At 46.6% G+C, this 17543-nt stretch overlaps 1 protein-coding gene across 1 annotated transcript in view; it reads left to right on the forward strand.

Annotated features, from left to right (window-relative positions):
• Positions 1-17543, forward strand: part of CLSTN2 (calsyntenin 2) — a 565080-nt gene that overhangs the window by 529299 nt on the left and 18238 nt on the right. Inside the window, exons 9-10 of the mRNA XM_019747346.3 lie at positions 606-768; positions 14884-15050. Of these exons, the coding sequence (XP_019602905.3) occupies positions 606-768; positions 14884-15050 (330 nt within the window). The remainder of the gene's footprint in view (positions 1-605; positions 769-14883; positions 15051-17543) is intronic.

Consider the following 17543-nt stretch of genomic DNA (forward strand, 5'->3'; position numbering starts at 1 on the left):
CAGCTCCATGGGCTAGCCTTAATGTAGAGACAAAGGAATTGGGGGGTTCCTATTTTCTAGATCTCATCCTTCTTCCTCTTCCATATTCATCGCCTTCTCTCTTACTCCTTTCTAATGCTCTCCTCTTCCATTTTCTTCTTCTTTCTCCCTTCTGCCTCACCTTCTCTATCTTCATCTTCATTTCTACTTTTAATCCAGCACCTTTCTTTTTATAGCTCCACCTATCCCCAAATTTAGAAAAATAATTTGAATTTAACTTTTTCTCTACTAAAGAACTAAGAAAATGTTCATGCAAAGCAAATTTAAGCTGACACCCCCACCTGTCCACCAAGAACTTGCCAGGCTAGACAGCTGGAAATTATGTGACCAAGATAATCTGCCCACAGTCAAATGTTTGCCTGGTGACATTCCTCCGCCCCATGGTTTGCCCCATCCTGTTTGAGGCTTCTAGAACCTCATAACAATCATTGTGTTCATTGAGTTCTTTGCGGTACAAATTGTTGACCCCAAAATGCTTTCTCCTTCTTTCACAATTAGAATAAAAGCCTGTGTGATGTTTCATTGCATGTTCAATTTTAAGTGTTGCTTGTCTTTCTTTTCATTAGATTTGTGACAAAGAGTGGCATTACTATGTCATCAATGTGGAGTTTCCTGTGGTTACCTTATACATGGATGGAGCAACATATGAACCATACCTGGTGACCAACGATTGGCCCATTCATCCTTCTCACATAGCCATGCAACTTACGGTCGGCGCATGTTGGCAAGGTAACTCTAGGTCAAGCCCTTCTTACTGGCCCATCTGTGTACAGTCCATGAAAGATAATGACAGAAAAAAGGGGAAAGCAAGTGGTGTGGGAAAGTTTAGCCAAGAAAATTTACTATCCCTGATTAATAAAACAGGACTTATAAAAATAAGGATTAATCCAGACACTAAGTTTGCGTAATAATAAAGCACTTGGCTTGAAACCAGATTTTGATTTTAGATCAACATGAGCATTTTCACGGTTGCCTCTGAGTTGCTAATGCCTTTTATTGTTCCGAAACCTTATCTGATTTCAAACTGGGGCTGTGAATAAGAAAAGGCCGAGTATGGAATCCTGTATTAAAATGGGCAGTTGGCTCTGCTTAGCACCACGTTGGTCAGGAGCCAAAGATCTTATTTATCCCCACACAAGGTGTCCCAGCACACAACCTTCTGTTCTGGGAACTCATAAATATGGGTGAGTGGCTGTGGGAGGCCGCTCTCAAGTTCAGCTCAACTCTAAGCCCCATCGCTTCTCCCTGAGGACAGAAGCTCTTTGTTATCTTCCCACTCAAAGCTCTCTGCTCCCTCCTCACTTCTTCTACTGATACCTCTCCTCCAATCCCCAAACCCAGGCTAATCTCTTGTTTGGAATCAGGAAAACCAGCTCTCCAAGGAGATCTTTCTGTCTCTCACTCAGATCAATTGGACTCTATTTTTGCTTCCTAAAGGACTATGGTGCTTTGAAGTACTAATGACAGAGCAGAAGGGAAGGAAAATAGTCCCCAAATAAGCATATTAGTTCTTTGAGATGATGAGCCAACCTCGTGTGGATGGATTCTGTGGAAGTTACCAAGATTTGCAACTTTGACCATTCACCACGCGGGACTGAAGGGACAGGCAGACTATGGTGTAAGAATAGGCCTTCAGAGGACCAGCCAACCAAAGGGTGAACTAGAGGAGACATAGCCCCTCTGAGTTGGGACAAAGAGTGAGTTCTGCACAGCTCCATGCAAGAGAAGATGGAAATGAGTGCACAGAGTGCAGCCCTGCGAGCAGCAGGAATACGAAACCCAGGAAGAGAATAAAACATGAATGATGCACGGGAGGAAAATGTGTTTTTGAGTTGAGGTCATCTACTTGATGTCTGACATATGTCACATGATAGTAAAAAATTGATTGAACATTACAACAGAACTTGATGAGAGTTTCATCAGTGTGGAAGATTCCCTAGGATATCAGGAAAGGGAAACTGTGTCATCTGACAAGAGTCCAGGAAACTAATTAGTATAGCAAGGTACTAATGCAGAGTTTTCACAGAAGTCATTAGTCACTGAGCACAGCTGTGCCAGTGAAGGCCCTCAGGTGTGGCTCAGTACCCCAGCTGGTACCACAGCAGCCTGTGGGTATTTTGGAACATGGCCTGGATGCTGCCCATAAGATAAGAGGCCCCTACTCATGCCCTCACGATGAACCTTACCATGACTCTTCCTTAGAGGCCCTCAGAGACCACATTGGATTTCTGTCACCCCAGCCTGCAACTCTACAAGTCCAGCTGCAGCCACTACTGCCCAGTTATATGCCCACGGGGTAGGGAAACAATGCCACCAAAATGAAAAGTAATTTTTATCAACAATTAAGATGATCTCAGAATCCATTAAAATAGACTAACAATTGTCACCCCAATAAACTTTAATTTACAAAAAAATAGACTAAGTTGCACTGCAGTGACAAGCAAGCCCCCATTCCCAGTTACTATGCAAATCAACAGAGGCTCTTCTCTGTTTTTCCTTCAGTCTGGGCCCCGAGCATAATGAGCAGCCATGTTGCTGGCTACCGAGAAACACGAGACAGAAAGCATGCTGAATGGTGCACGAGCCCTTAAAACTTTCACCTACCAGTGACACCAATCACTTTTACTCACATTTTATTGGTTGAAGCTAGTCATATGACCACACTGAACTCCAACAGGTCAGGGAAGTAAAATCTATAATATGTCTGGAAGAAAAACTGAAAATATTTTATGAACAACAATGATGAACAGCACAGACTGTCCACCTAGTCAACAGATATTTGACACTCCTTCCCACATCAAAAAATACAACTACCCTTCCCTAAATGAGACAACCCAAAAGTCCCACCTGTTACTAGCTCCAAGCTGAAGGTCTAGGCTCTCTGAGTGATTCCTGGTGATTTCTTCTTCAGGGTGAGATGCCTGGAAGCCTCTATACCAGACACAGATGTGGCTCCAGTTGATCTGGATATACACTAATAGGAAGAATTATTTGTCACCACCATAACCATCATCCCCTACACACATACACACACACACACACACACACACACACACACAATGCAACAGTTGAATAAGACAGAATAACCAAAGAAACACTTCCATTAAGAAAGAAGAATTTGAGGAATACAGCAGTCTTCGGTCCATAGCAATTCTGAAATCCCCCTGGACAGATGCTGTGAGGGACCCTACCCTAGGATGGAGACTGTTGTTTGTGGCCCTTGACTCTATTCTCTGTGAAGTATCATAGGCCACATCTGAAGATGGAGTTGTCACTTTATCAATAGCAGCTCTAATATTATATCTGATTACAATTTATTTAAAAGCTATTGCACAAAAATGCTTTTCAAACATTAAACCAAAGTATCCGTTTATTTTACAAGAATGTGGGAGGGAGAATGACGACCAGGATGTTCACTGAGTATTTCTGTCCTCTTCCCAGGTAGACACTAAGGCCACTCTTTGTTGGAGTTAAGTGCAGTCATGTGACTTGCTTTGGCCAATTAAATGTGAGTGCAAGTACCTTATGTCATTTCCTTTAAGAGTCAGTGTTGCAAGGAGATTCTTTACATAATGGGGTGTTTACGTCAGAAAGTGCTATTTGTCCCAACTTATAGATAAAGAAACTGAGGCTCTGAGAGGTGAAGTAGCTTACCCAAAGTCACTCAGTCAAATCTGCTTTACCCCACGTCTTCAAAGCCTGTTCTCCTCTCACTGTGGCTCACTGCCCCTATTTCTAGTTGATCATTTTGTTGATATAATTATGTGTTGGGAAAAATGCAGGAGCTGATGTGTATTGATACAAACCTTACAAACCCTTTACCTTCTGAGATATTTGACAACCCTGGAATCAAAACCCCACAGGAACTCTGCATGGCCCTGCTGTGTACTTCCTTAAGTACCACACACACACACACAACAACAACAACAACAACAACAACAACAACAAAAAGAGTTTAGGCTTTGTAGTCAGAAAATTTTGAGTTTGAGTCAAATCCAAATCCTAGCCCTGCCACTTCATAACTGTGTGGATACAGCAGAATTCCTAACTTCCATGAGCTCCTATTTTCTGATGCATAAAACTACAGCAATACCTAGCTCACAGGGTTGTTATAAGGGTTCGGCACTGAGCACATGGAATGTGCTGGGCATGTTCCAGTCAAATTAATGTGTAAATCGGATAAAAAAGACCTGCTAGTCCTCTCCTCCACCCCCTCTCTGCTCCTTGTACCTAAACCAAACATGGCAGACAGTCTGTAAGACCGTGGTATGTTCTGGCTTCTCTGATTCCAGCCTCGCCATGGCTCCTTGCATGCACTGCCTTTTCTCCCCTTCCCCAGGACTAACCCTCACATACGGACTTGCCCTCTCAGGTCCATCTATAGGTCAGAAGGAGGTCCTTGAAGCCGACGAATAGTCCGTCAGAAGACAAGAATTAGAAGATAGGGTTTGTGGTGTAGGCAAGACCCACTCATGCAGTCTTTGGGGCCTTGGAGGAGATTTAGGTATCTTCCCTGAGAAGGATGACAATCCATTAATAAATTTTCAGCATGGGAAAACATCTTTTAAATCTTTAAAATTGGGCTTTATAGGATGAGTAAGAGTTCGCTGGGGAGATAAGGGAGGCAACAGCACGTGCCGTGGCAGGGAAGCTTGCCAGTTGTGCTCAGGGTGCCTTGTCACTGGGAGGTACGTGGACCAGAATGAGTGGAGAAGAGGCGGGGGAAAGGAGTTGAGACCAGACCATAGGTGTCGTACTGCCTTGTTAAGGAGCTTGGATTCCCAGGAATTCTCACCTCCTCCTTGGAGCTACATTGCGTCCTGGAAAGGCACATTAAAACTTCTTCAAATAGGACATGGTGCTGTGAAGTTAATGGCCTACACTGTAGCCCTTATCTCAGCAGGTTTCTAAACCTTCCAAAGTCCATTTATACACACACTGTAAGCCCTCTGTGTGGACCTCTAATTGGGCCTGCGATTGTGGGGAGTTTTTCAGGTGCTTTTTAAGGTTGGCAAGGGAACTAGCTCCCACCTGTGAAATTGTGAAATGTCCAATTGGGGTTTAACAACGGGAATGGAAAGTCATGTGATAAGAGCTGCTTGTTGGGTGCTCCTGGGAACTGGCCCCAGACTGTTGCTGGGCAGAGCTCCGCAGCCCCAATTAGCCTACTCTGTCCTTTCAGTGAATTTGAAAGCCCAAGTCATCAATGGAACTCCATTTTCATTGGCATTTTTTCCAGTAATTAAAAAAAATTGCTACTTCATTTACACTTGAGAAATGCCGCCAGTACAACCTAGAGCCTGGCATGTACCTTAATTGTAGAGAACATGCCGCCGGGATGGACCTCACCTCCCAGAAGAGTCCTCCTTTCTCTACCTGGTGTCACACGTGCTTGGTGTCACAGTGTTCTCAGCACAGACTCAGACCCTCTCTCGTGGCCAGGCCCCATCTGTGCTGATTCAGAAACGGTTGCCTTTAAACAAATACCAGGTTCCTTATCTCTCTCTGAGTCACGCCATGGGAGAAGATCATTTAAAAGACTAATTAATTTGTTATTTTCCTTAGATTTCCTACTCATCCAATTCTAACAACAACAATTCAAGTTCTACTCATAAATAATAAAAATTGTATACTCACATCCGCTTCGCCCCTGGACCTGTACCCGGGGCCCCATCACGTAGGCCCAGCTGTCTGTGGCAGTGACTCAGGAAGGCTGTGATCGTGCCAGACCAGGGCTTTGGGGAGCCCCCAGGGGGTCAGGGAGGTGCCCCAGCAGGTGACACGTCAGCACACCTCTCCCAACATTACAACCAGAGCAGCTCTCTTATCTATCGTAGATGGCATCTGGGCAACAGTACTTTTAACAAAATGGCTACACGTGTTTGAAGAAACACAGTTCTAGGCACTACTTAAGGAGCCACTACTCTGCCGCCTGCCTGATCCTCATCTATTCTTGGTGGGTCTCATCACAGGTGTCCCAACTCATGCGCTGTCCCCAGCGACCACCTCACCCCACCTCTGTCAGGGACTCTCTCCAGCATTCTGGACTCTGGCCTCCCAAGCGTGTCCAGCTTTGCCTACTGCTGACCGTGACATGCCCCTGGTCTCAGATAAGGAAGGCCCTCTCCCCTAGCACCTGGTCTTACTGAGTCCTACCTCCTCACCCGACAAGTAAAGCAGCAGGAGGTAGAAAAGGGGATGGTTCTATGAATTAGCGCCTGTTCGGGGACAGACACAAAGGCCCCCCCCACCCCCCGTGTGGCTTTTGGGAGGAGCCAAGGCAAATAATGGGAATGGTCAAAGAAGTGAGAAAAAGGTAGAAATAACACCGAGAGTTGCAGTAAAGCAACAGCATGTGACCCTCAGCGAGAGGGGAATTAGAGTCACATGTGGTCCTGAGAGCGGGTATACATTTCCAGGTCATTTTCTGCCAGACACTAAAACAAGTGCAGAGACATGGAGGACACGCCTTCATTTAATAAGCTTGGTCTAATTTAGTACAAATTATCTTAATAAAGTCTGTGTTGAAATTATTCTGCATCCCTAGGGTCTGTGCTCTGGAAGAAAGAGACACGTGCTGGCATAGTCTGCTTTACATGCAGGTGACATTTCCCAGAGAGGGCTTCCTGAAGCTCCAGTCCCACAGGAGGCCCCTGCCACAAGGAGTCCAAGGTCAAGGATGGGACCCCGCATACACCATCCTCCCACCACCCCATTGGAGAGTCACAATGCGTGTTAGCTTATCACGAGTCTCCAACGCCCACCAATACAGCAATCTGTTTGACATTACTTAACCTGAAGCCCTTAATTTCATTTCACTGTGGAACTCACTCTGTGTGAAGTAGTGTTCCCAGAACACTCTTTGGAAAACATCTCATTGGAGTTCTTCATGCAGATCCTGCATCCCCCACTCCACTAGGTTTGCAGAAGGTGAGAACTGTCTGCTCTCGCAGATTCTCCTCTCGCCTTTCCTCCTACTCCAAGCCCTAGAGACGGTCAATAACTAATGTTTGTTGAATTACATCCCATTTTCCAGGCTGTTTTCACCAAAGTGTATGTATGGTTCATGGTCTGACACACACGAATGATTAACAGAGTGTCTCTTAGCATTGTCTGTATTTAAAAATCAAGGCAAGATTGTTTTAGGGCCTGGAGTTTGTTTCACGTGAGGGTGTATTGATTTAAAGACAACACAGGTGAAATCAGCTTTAAAATTCAGTGATTCGTGTCTGGAAACACAGTATAACTGAGTTATAATTCCAACTTTGTATCTTATTCTGAAGATTATATAAATTAGAAAATTTGACAAGGGTCCTAGAGAGAAAACGGTTTCATTTTAGCTTCTCTAAGACACACCAGATGGGAGGGGGGAAAAAGCGAAAGAGGCCACTGAAAAGAGAGACAGAGAAAACTCGCGTGATGTATCCCATCCAGGGGTCCACTGGCTCTTGCTGCCACTAGAACTAGCTGTCATTTCTGAGCTCCTGCTCTGTGCTGAGCCCCTTCCATCTTCTCTTTTAACTTCCTTATGTCATGGGTATGATTACAATCCCCATTTTGCAGATGCAAAAACTGAGACTTAGGGAAGATAAATACCTTGGTAAGGGTCTCATAGGGCCTGGATTTGCATGCCAGTGTGTGCCACCAAAGCCCTCACCTTTAGTTACGGTGCTACACCACTCTGCTTCTAGGGCCATGAAAAGCTAGATGGTGTTACACAGCCACGTAAGGAAGATCAGAGGATTCTGGTATCTGGGGTCAAATCATTTGCCCAAACTCCCTGGGCATTTCTCCCCCAGATTAGGTCTCATGGTTTTGTATAAGGAGAGAAGTTTGGCATTAGAAGAGAATTCCAGATTCTTGCTGCTGCTGCTGCTTCTTACCTGCTCTGTGTCTTTGGAAAGTCTCTTGCCTCTGTGCTCCTCAGTCCTTCATCTAAAGAATGAAGGAGATGTACTGGATGATGTATGAGATCCTTTCAACCCCATGAATTTAGGTCCCCAACCCCAGATCGCTGATTTTTGAGGTCATCCATGAACTTTATGTTTTGCTCACTTAGAACGTGCTATATAAATGTTTGCTGGACAGGCTAGAGATGGGTATGTAAAAACTGAAGGGTCGAGAAAGCCTGCTGAGAATGTGTCATGGCCATGCACGATGGCAGACCATCTGTCTCCACAAGTCACCTGCAACCTACAGCTGCAACCCCCTAGGGTTGTGTGGACAATGTGAAAGCTGCAGCATATGAGGGTTGATTACACATTTCACTTAGTCTTTGCATTCCATGGATGTCTCCATCACTGAAATGAGGCAGTGAGAGAAAGCAAGATTTCAGATGCTCTCACCATTTGCATTTCTTGAAATTGATGCCCAACCATCCATGAAATTGTGTTCATGGAAAGCCGTCCCCATCAACAAGCCACGTACAGAGCAGCATCTGACTCAAGCAAGAGGGAACGTGGCCCCCCATCCTTTCCATGTGTTTCTAAGACTAACTAGGTATGGGAATGACAGCGGGGAAGAAAAGACCAGAAGCATCCTGCACACACTTTGCAAAGGGGAGAGACCTAGTACATTCGCACACGTTGATCTTTTACTCGTACTTACTGACTCAAAAGCTATGTTTATAGTGGGTGGTCCCCACCTCTCACTTGGAAGAAAGCTGAGAGGGAATTCACTCTCAATACAAACTGGCTTAGAATACTATAGGCTACATTAAATCACGTTTGCCAAATGCTACGACCATGTTTCCCAGCAGACTTGGCACAAATTATTGGGAGTTGCTGCTGAATTCATTCAGTGTCCACAGAGCCCAGTATGATTGCACATGCTCCCTTAGCTGTGTGTTAGTCCCAACCTGTCCCCATCTTTCGGAAGCAGTCCAATTACTACCTTCCCAGAAATCCTCCTGGACCCTCCCAGCCACATCTCATTGTGTGTCATGCAGGTCCAAAGCTTGGGAGCAAGCAAGGGCTACGTTCAAATCTAGGCCTCACTAATTTCTGGCTGTTTGGCCTTGGACAAGTAACCTACCTCTGAAAACATCATCTGTGAAAGGAGTTGTAAGTGTAGCAGCCAAGAATCTGTTGTCACAAAGAAAACAATTAGTTTTTCCACATCCATCTTGGTTTCGTTTCAAGCCCCTATTCCATCTGAATGGGGAGAACTTGACTTTGGCAAATTTGGAATTCCTGCATTTCCTTCGGGTACCAGCTGATTTCAGGAAGATTTGTACCTGTCTAGGGTGTTGATGGGGCTTCCAATTCATCTTTCCTTGCAGGTGGCCACAAAAATGGTGCTCACCTCTCCGGTCCTTGGTCACTAATGGTCCTGGAGGATTCACAGCTCTCTCAGTCTGTCCTTACTTTACTTAGGGGCACAGAAATATCTCCACGCTCCTCATGTTCTCTCTGTAAGACCATCGGCGGTCCATCTGTTCATCTCTGGACATGCCTGCCCCAGGCCAGCATTCCCTCCCAACATCACACACCCTGCCAGGACTCAGCCCAGGTGACGGCCTCAGGTGCCCTAGCTCCGTCTGTTGTCTTACCACCCTCCCCCTCCCCTACCCCAGTCTGGGGAATCAGTTCCTAGTCTGGGAGAAGCCGGAGTTCCTTCCTCCATTTTTCCCCGAATGCTGATCCATACCCAGGTCTTCTCCACCCCGCTTAGGGTGTACACTTCTGGAAATGAAACTGGGCAAGAGACTCAGCTTCAGTCTCCGTGTGCTCTTCCCCCCGTCACAATCCTCCCTGTAGCAATAAGCACAAGCCAGAGATGTGTTTAAATGGAGTTAAGAGGGGAGAAATTAAAAGCATAGTGGCTAAGATTGCAAAAGGATTATCTTACCATTTAAGGATTCAATAAAATATCAACGAAAGGACTTTGCCTGTGTTAAGGACCTTATAAATGAAGGCCATCATTTTTCCCCTGAGATCTGTTAGACACATTATCTATCTATATCGTTTGTTTGCAGATTAATCTCGCTCTGCCTTTCAACGTTATTGTGTTGTAATTTACTCTTATATTTTCCCAGGGTCTATATTTTCTTCTCCCGACTAAATGTAAGCTCCTTGGGAGCATGACCCACATCTTATAATTCACTGAATCTAACAGAAGGCTGGGTGTACAGCAAAAGCTTTAAAAATGGGTGCAGATCTAGCCCCAGGAATTCAAAATCATGTCCTCAACAATTTAGAGAAGGTTCTTCGTATTAGAAATCAGGTTTTATTTTTCCTAAAATAATTCACGAACATGTTTATATCTAAATGTTAACAGAGGAGCCATGTGGTATATGCAGACACCCTAGATATTAAAAAGAAAGAGATTGTTAATGTATTCATTATGTATTAAAATCCTGCATCACAGCCACCCCTGAGTACAAATATATTTCAAATTTTATGCTGGCCGCCTATTGCAAAATGCTAATTGAATTGATTTCCTGGAGCTGTGTCACTAATAAATAAGAGTGCAACACAGATCTGGGATTCTTGAGTCAAAAATATAGAACATGAATGTTTTGCTGAGAGAAAATAGTGTGTAGGAAAATGTCTTAGCATCCAAAAGAGTTGCCAAGTTTGGTCTTTAAGGATGGAGCTGCTGAGGGAGAAGTTGAGAGGTGTTAGGTGGCGTACCAGAGTGGGGTATCTCTGAGCCTCAGTGGACTGGGCTGGCCAGTACCACCAGGATGTCTCATCTGGTCCTATGTGGGGATGGATATACTCACACTGCAGGGCGCACACTTCACCACTTGCTACATTTGTGGCCTTGGGCCACTATACTTCTCCTCTCTAAGCCTGAGTTTACTCATCCAGAACTATAGAATAAGTACCCACCTTATCGATGAAAATTTGATAAGATGATGTGTGTTGAGGTCTTCAGACAGAGTTGGAAACATAATTCCTATCCAGTAAAAGACAATTGGTAGACATGACCATCTGGATGCCCAGGAAAGTGGCATACCCAGGCTCACACCCTTCTTCTTCCAGGTCAGCAGGAGTGAACCTTTGCTGGGGCAGAACATGCTAATTAATGGCTGTGACAAGCGTGTTATCCATGGGGGCTTTGAAGGCATAGAATAGAGGCTCCAAATTGACTCCCCCATACCCTCAGGCCATGGCCATCTCAGGTCATTCCTCAAAGCTAGATCTGTTTAGAGTTCCCTGTGGACTGAGCTCTACAATAGAGCCTTCTTTTTTTTCCAAGGTGAAGATGCTTTGCGTGGCAAGTAACAGCTGTGTGAATCAAAATGGCTTAAACCATAATGATGGGTGATTGGCTCCCATGCAGAGGAAGGCCCAAGGTAGAGCAATGGGAAAGTGCACTCAGGGTTCTGCTCAGCCTGCCGTGACTCTCCTGGCTCCATCCTCCTCTGTGCATTGTCTTGATTGTCCCTGCTCTGCTTGCAAGATGGCAGAAGCAGCTCTTGGCCATCCATCTTCACATAATGATCTCCAGGGAATGAGAGTGAGAGTAGGTTTCAGAAACTTTCTAGAGAGAAAATGGAATCTCTTTTCCCAGAAGCTGCCAGTCAATTTTTCCTCTCATCTCATTGGCCTAAATTTGGTCTCATGATTATTCCTGAGCCTCCTCCTGTGGCTCATTGGATTCCACGTGCTGACTGGCTTTGCCTTGGTACTTGGTCCCAAGTCCATGCCCGATTTAGTCACTGGAGCAATGGGGACAGGGAAACCTGATTAGCTTTGACTAAACAGAGTCCACCCCCAACCCCAAGGCAAGAGGCCAGGAGTAAGACGGATGTTGAAGAGACACCACAATGCCAACCACTCTGCTGGTATTTAACTCACCGTTCCCTGTAATTCAGCAAACAATTATGAAACGTCCGCTGTGTGGCAGGCAGGGTACAGCACATGGGGACAAGACAAGGGACTCTGTGTTATTGAGCGAAATAACTGAGACACTTATGCAAAGTGCTCGTCGCATCCCTCAGCCCCTAATACCAGTTCAGTATGGTCTTCGCTGAAATGCATGAGTGCCCCCTGCCACCCAAAAGACAGACTTAAATAAATTCTAGCAGTGTGCAAAGAGGGCAAGGAGGACGCGTGCTGGTGGCGTAAAGGAAATAGATCACGTAAGAACTGTGCTGAAGGCCCGAGCTTATAAACTCAAGAAGCTTATAGCCCACTGGTTCTTAACCTTGACTTCATGTTTGAGTCCCCCGAAGAGCTTTTAAAACTCCCTGCATGAATTAGTTCACAATCTCCGGGGCTAAGACCAATCACCAGGATCCGTTCATCTTCTTAGAGATCCCCAGATGATAAAAATTGAGATTAAATTTTAATTTTAATTGAGATTAAAATTAAAATTAAGGTTGAGAACCACCATTATGGGCGACTGAGACATAACACACACATGTAAACCATTAACTAACGATGCCAGGTTGTGAGGGGTACATCAAAATGATCTGTCAGTGTTCCAAGGCTCGGGGCAGGGAGGGGGGGCGGGGGAGGGAGCTTGTGAAAGATTTCTGTGAGCAGCAGGGGTCAGGTTGCTTAAGAGGTCTTGAAGGACGAGTGGGATTTGCATAATCCGAGCAGTTTGGAGGTGATTCCTATGTGTGAGGAGGAATGGGCATGAGCAAAAGTCTGTGTGCAAACATGGAGGGTGTCCAGACCCAACCAGAAAAGAGGAACCACACAGTAATTTGAACAGGGAAATCGATAGAATTGGTAACTATAACATAGGATTGGAATAATGAAGGATTAGCTGCCAAGAAGCAGAGAGAACTCTAAAGAACATAGGAATGCCGGTATCAGGGCATCCTCTCCCCCGGGGCTAAGACAGAGTGCGGACAGGAGATCCCCCCACCCTACCAGCCCCTAGGCTGCTGCCCAGACTTTGCTGACACAGCGTAGCTCACTGAAGGGCAGAAAAGTCACTGTGGTGTCGCTCAGGCAGAACTTTTCGGAGATCTTCCCGCTCGGAGGCTGGGAAAGCTGTTTACAGGGAGATGTCGCCCTGAAGCGTCCTCTGCTGGGGGAAGGTGCATTGCAAGAACTCAAGGAGAACTGGGAGGCAAAAACCCAGCAATGTCCCCTCCAAGCAAGCAGAGGCTCATTGTGGTTTTTATTTGCATTTCTCTGATGATTAGTGAGGTTGAGCATTTTTTTATATGTCTGTTGGCCATCTGTATGTCCTCTTTGGAAAAATGTCTCTTCATGTTCTCTGCCCATTTTTTAATTGGGTTATTTGTTTTTTGGTGTTGAGTTGAATTCACTTTGTGAGGGGTGTAAATATCTAACTAGTACATTGTTTTGTACACCTGAAACCAATAAAAAATAAATGAAATTTTTTTTAAAAAGCAGAGGCTCAGAGAGGTTCCAAAACCTTGCCAGAGAATTAGCAAAGCTGGAGTTTGACCCCGATCCATCTTTCCTATGTTCTGCTTCCTCTCTGAACAAACAGAAGTACAAGATCAAAGCTAAGTCTGCCCAGAGACTGCCCAGAGATGGAAGGGTCTGTGTTCAGTGGAGTCAGTGGGGAAGGCCTCCGGATGAGGTGAGGATTCAAATGGACCTTAGGAGAGTCCCGATTTGGAAAACCATGGAGGATATAGGAGGAGGTAACTTCCAGGCTGGCTTTGCAACACAGGCCACATTGGACAATAACACAATCCACACTGGACAATTTCACACGCTGGAGAGTGGACCCCATCTCAGACAAGACTCAACTCAGCCAGTAGAGAACGGTAGAAAACTGGAAGTAGGCCCTGAGAAGAAAGTCAGAGGTAGAACGGAATCAGGGAAGTCCTTATAAGCCAAAGAAACGGAATTTGAATGGATGTGAAGTCAACACATTTCCAGAGAGCCAGCACCCATGGATGTGGGGTTTCTGGAATTCCTCAACTGCGTGCCAACCTGTCGGGAATATAGAGAAGCAAATGCCAGCTTTGGAGTTGGGCAGACCAGGACTAGAGTACCAGCTCCAGTGGTTAAGCTGTGTGTCCTGGGGCAAGTCCCTCAACCTTTCTGAGTCTCAGGATTCTTCAGGTGTCAGTTGGAAACAGTAATACCATTTTGCAGACTTGCTCAGATGAAGTCCCTCGCAGACAGCCTGGCACACAGCAGGCTTTTAATCAATAGCAGTGTCACGCAGGGACTCAGCTCCGGCTCCCCACACAAGAACGCAGGACATGGTGAGGCCAAAAAGGAACACCCACGGAGCCATAGATAGGGGAGTCATACCACTATATTCTCGCTGGCAGCTGGGTTGGAGACACAGGGAGCAAACATCTGCCAGTATCCCAACAAGGGGTCTTCCTGCACCCCAGTCTCGCTGGCGGCCGGAAGAGACACAGGAAGTAGGATCCACACAATCCACAATCCACTGTCCACTTTTCTGCCTGCCAACCAACCAACAAACCAACCAGCGTAGCCACAGCGGTTATATCAGTGGCTAATGGCCAACTAGTCACAGCTGATGGCCATCTGCTACCCGAGCCAGCACCTTTCCACGTGAGGCCGAGAGCCTGGAAACTGCTCTCTGGGACTCTGTCCCACAGGTAGCTTCCTTCCCCCCTCCTATTATTTACTCTGTAGGCCCTTCCTGTCTTCTAAGACAGTCATGTCTCTGAAAGTAACCGTTTTAAAATTCAGAAATTCCAGGATTCCTAAAACAGGTGCAACTGGAGAGTGCCAAGGTATTGGCGGCATATAACATCCTCTTATTGAGATTCTGACCACTGAGCTCAGCCCTTGGAAGGAAAAGATCAGGTTTAGGGGACAGAGTCACTGTGTCCTTGGCTCCTGGACCAGATGGTACCTTGCAGTGGTATTTCATACCCCATCTCCACAGGGCAAATAACGGTACTTCTTTATCTTTTAGGAGGAGAAGTCACCAAACCACGGTTTGCTCAATTCTTCCATGGCAGCCTGGCTAGTCTCACCATCCGCCCTGGAAAAATGGAGAGTCAGAAGGTGATTTCCTGCCTGCAGGCCTGCAAGGAAGGGCTGGATATTAATTCCTTGGAAAGCCTTGGCCAAGGGATAAAGGTAAGGAAGGAGCCGGCATCACCCCCGGAAGATGTTGATCCCTGAGGTAGAGGCTGCCCAGTCCCAGTGCACTCTGGGAAATGGAGTCTTCCCCTGTCCAGTTGCACAGAGATGGTGCCACAGCAAAGGTGCTGCCACAGCGAGGAGGGTAGTGACCATGATGCTCTGATGGACTCCAGATGCCATCTCCTGAAATTCCTAGACAAAGCCCTTGTGTATAATCAGTTCACACTACCCAAAAGCCAGCACACGTTCGATGGCTCCCTAGGGGGAGTTGCTATGTTTCACTTGTTTGTTGGTGGGTTACTTGTTTTCTTGTTTATTTGCCTAACGGAACTGAAGCAGCATGCAAGAATACACTCCAAAATATTTTTTAAAACAAAACTGTTTGGACCATGTAAGACACAAATTAGAAAGGAAGGTGAGTCCCACATGGCGTGGAATTAGAAAGCAGACGTGGTGGTCCCTGGGTCTTCCGTTACTAAGTTGAGGCATACGCTGAGCTCCAAGCAGTCTCTGGCTATCAGAGGGAATGAAAGCAGATTCATGATTTTTATCATCTCTACAAAAGAAACACTTTTAAATAATCCTAGAAAATCAGAGCTGCTTTCTGAGAAAAGCTCCTCCTGAGGGGTGCACGAGGTGGCCGGCTGTGCCTCAGCAAGCGCCTCCCTGCCAGGCCGGGATCCTCCTGGCCTCGCCTGGACCTCAGGGGTTCCTGTGAGCGTGGAGTCTCTGGGGTCCTAAGCGAAGAGCAGGAGAAACTTCACAGTGGCCCCCACTTAAACATAAGAGATCCCATGAGAGCAGGCATCCTCCTCTCTGGAAGCTGCGGGGCTTACCCTCTGCCTCTGGGGCCATAGGACAGCCTCCTGAGGTCCCAGAAGCTGTGATGGTTCCCTGCTTGGCCATTTCTCAAGAAGCGTGTGACCGGAGCAGAGGCTTCCCAGCCCGCCTCCCTCCCCTACCCAGTGCTGCCTAGGGAGGCCCCCCCTGCAAGCCCCGCGCTGGGCCTGCCTCTCCTGGACAAGGAGTCACCCGTCCAACAGAGAGCCCTCTTATTTAAGCTGCCATTGGGCTTGTGGGGCCTGACGTGGGGTAGCCTGGGGGGTTAGTGACCTGAGCACACGCTGCTTTTGTTTAACTTGCAGTCGCATCAGCAAACATTCCATGGACACTCGTATTCAGTTTCCAACCAGGTAGAGGGACACAAAAATGAATATTCCACGCTTAATGTCTTCAGGGAACTCAATGGCCCAAGCTGACATTCGTAATCCAATGTGGTAATTGCTACAATGGTGATGAACGCTAATATTGACTGAGGCTCTCCCAGGTGTCAGGAACTAGTCTAAAGCGTTCTGGGTATTAACTCACGTAAGCCCTACAACAACCTTATGATTAAAGGCACCGTAAATCTTCTCATGTTGCACGTGAGCAATGGAGGACTGAAAGAGAAAGGACACTCACCTAAGATCCCAGAGTCAGTGATGAGCAGGGCCAGAATTTGAACGCAGGCCAGCAGTCCTGCTTCGAGGCTCCAGAACTTGGAGGAACAGCAGTTAGGGAAAGCTCCTTGGAGGAGGCACAGTCTGAGCAGAATGTTTCAGGATAGGTAGTAACCAACCGGGAAAAAGGCAGGGGCACAGAGGGGGATGAGAGAGCATGGCTTTCACTCTGGGCAAAACCAAGAGCCCGAGGGACGGCAGAGGGCTGAGGAACCCACAGGGGACCCTGGAACTCCAAGAAGGCCAGTGTTACAAGTGCCCAGACTGCAGGAGGAAAGGTAGAAAGTGTAGCCAGAGAGGTGGGCAGAGGTCCTGTCAGGGGCCTTGGTAACTATGTTTAGGTGTTTACTTTGTTTTTCTGTTAGCAACAGGCAGCCACTGAGGGGGTCCAGGCAAGGCAGGTGTGGGGCTTAGCATGTTCACCTGGAGACTGGGTCAGAGGGGGAAGATGGGAGAACACAGACAAGGTAAGGCAAGAATGGGTTTCCAGAACATTGTTTAACTTGTATTAAATATACACACGCGCACACACACATACGAGCGCTCTCAAAAGCTAGTCACCTGTCACTGAAGGAACCTCCTAAGACTGCCTCAGGGTGGAAAGGTGGTCTATGTACGGCAGCTGGTCCAGGCGAGGCCCTCGTGGTACATCTCACATAGATGGCCTCACATGCAAATCCTGTGGGCTGGTCCTTGACATACTGCTTGTGTTGTTTTGTTAGTGTTTTGTCAAACCAGTGATGCAGAAATCTGTCTTCCAACCCTCCTCTCTCTGTCTGATTCTTGACTTGCTCCCTACCCCTGAGTGGGTCTTCTCTGCACTGGACCATCCCAAGGGAGCAGAGTTTCAGGATTGCAAGCGCTACGGAACAAACAAACCACAGATGTTGAACTTAAAAGCCACACGTCTCAGAATTATAAATTGAGAACCAGAGCAATTTCGAGTCACAGCCTATGAAAAAAGGAGGTGCTAAACTAAGTGGCACGA

This window comes from Rhinolophus sinicus, chromosome 5 (genome assembly GCF_057876585.1).
Source record: "Rhinolophus sinicus isolate RSI-liver-muscle chromosome 5, RSI-T2T, whole genome shotgun sequence".
NCBI classification, from domain to species: Eukaryota; Metazoa; Chordata; class Mammalia; order Chiroptera; family Rhinolophidae; genus Rhinolophus; species Rhinolophus sinicus.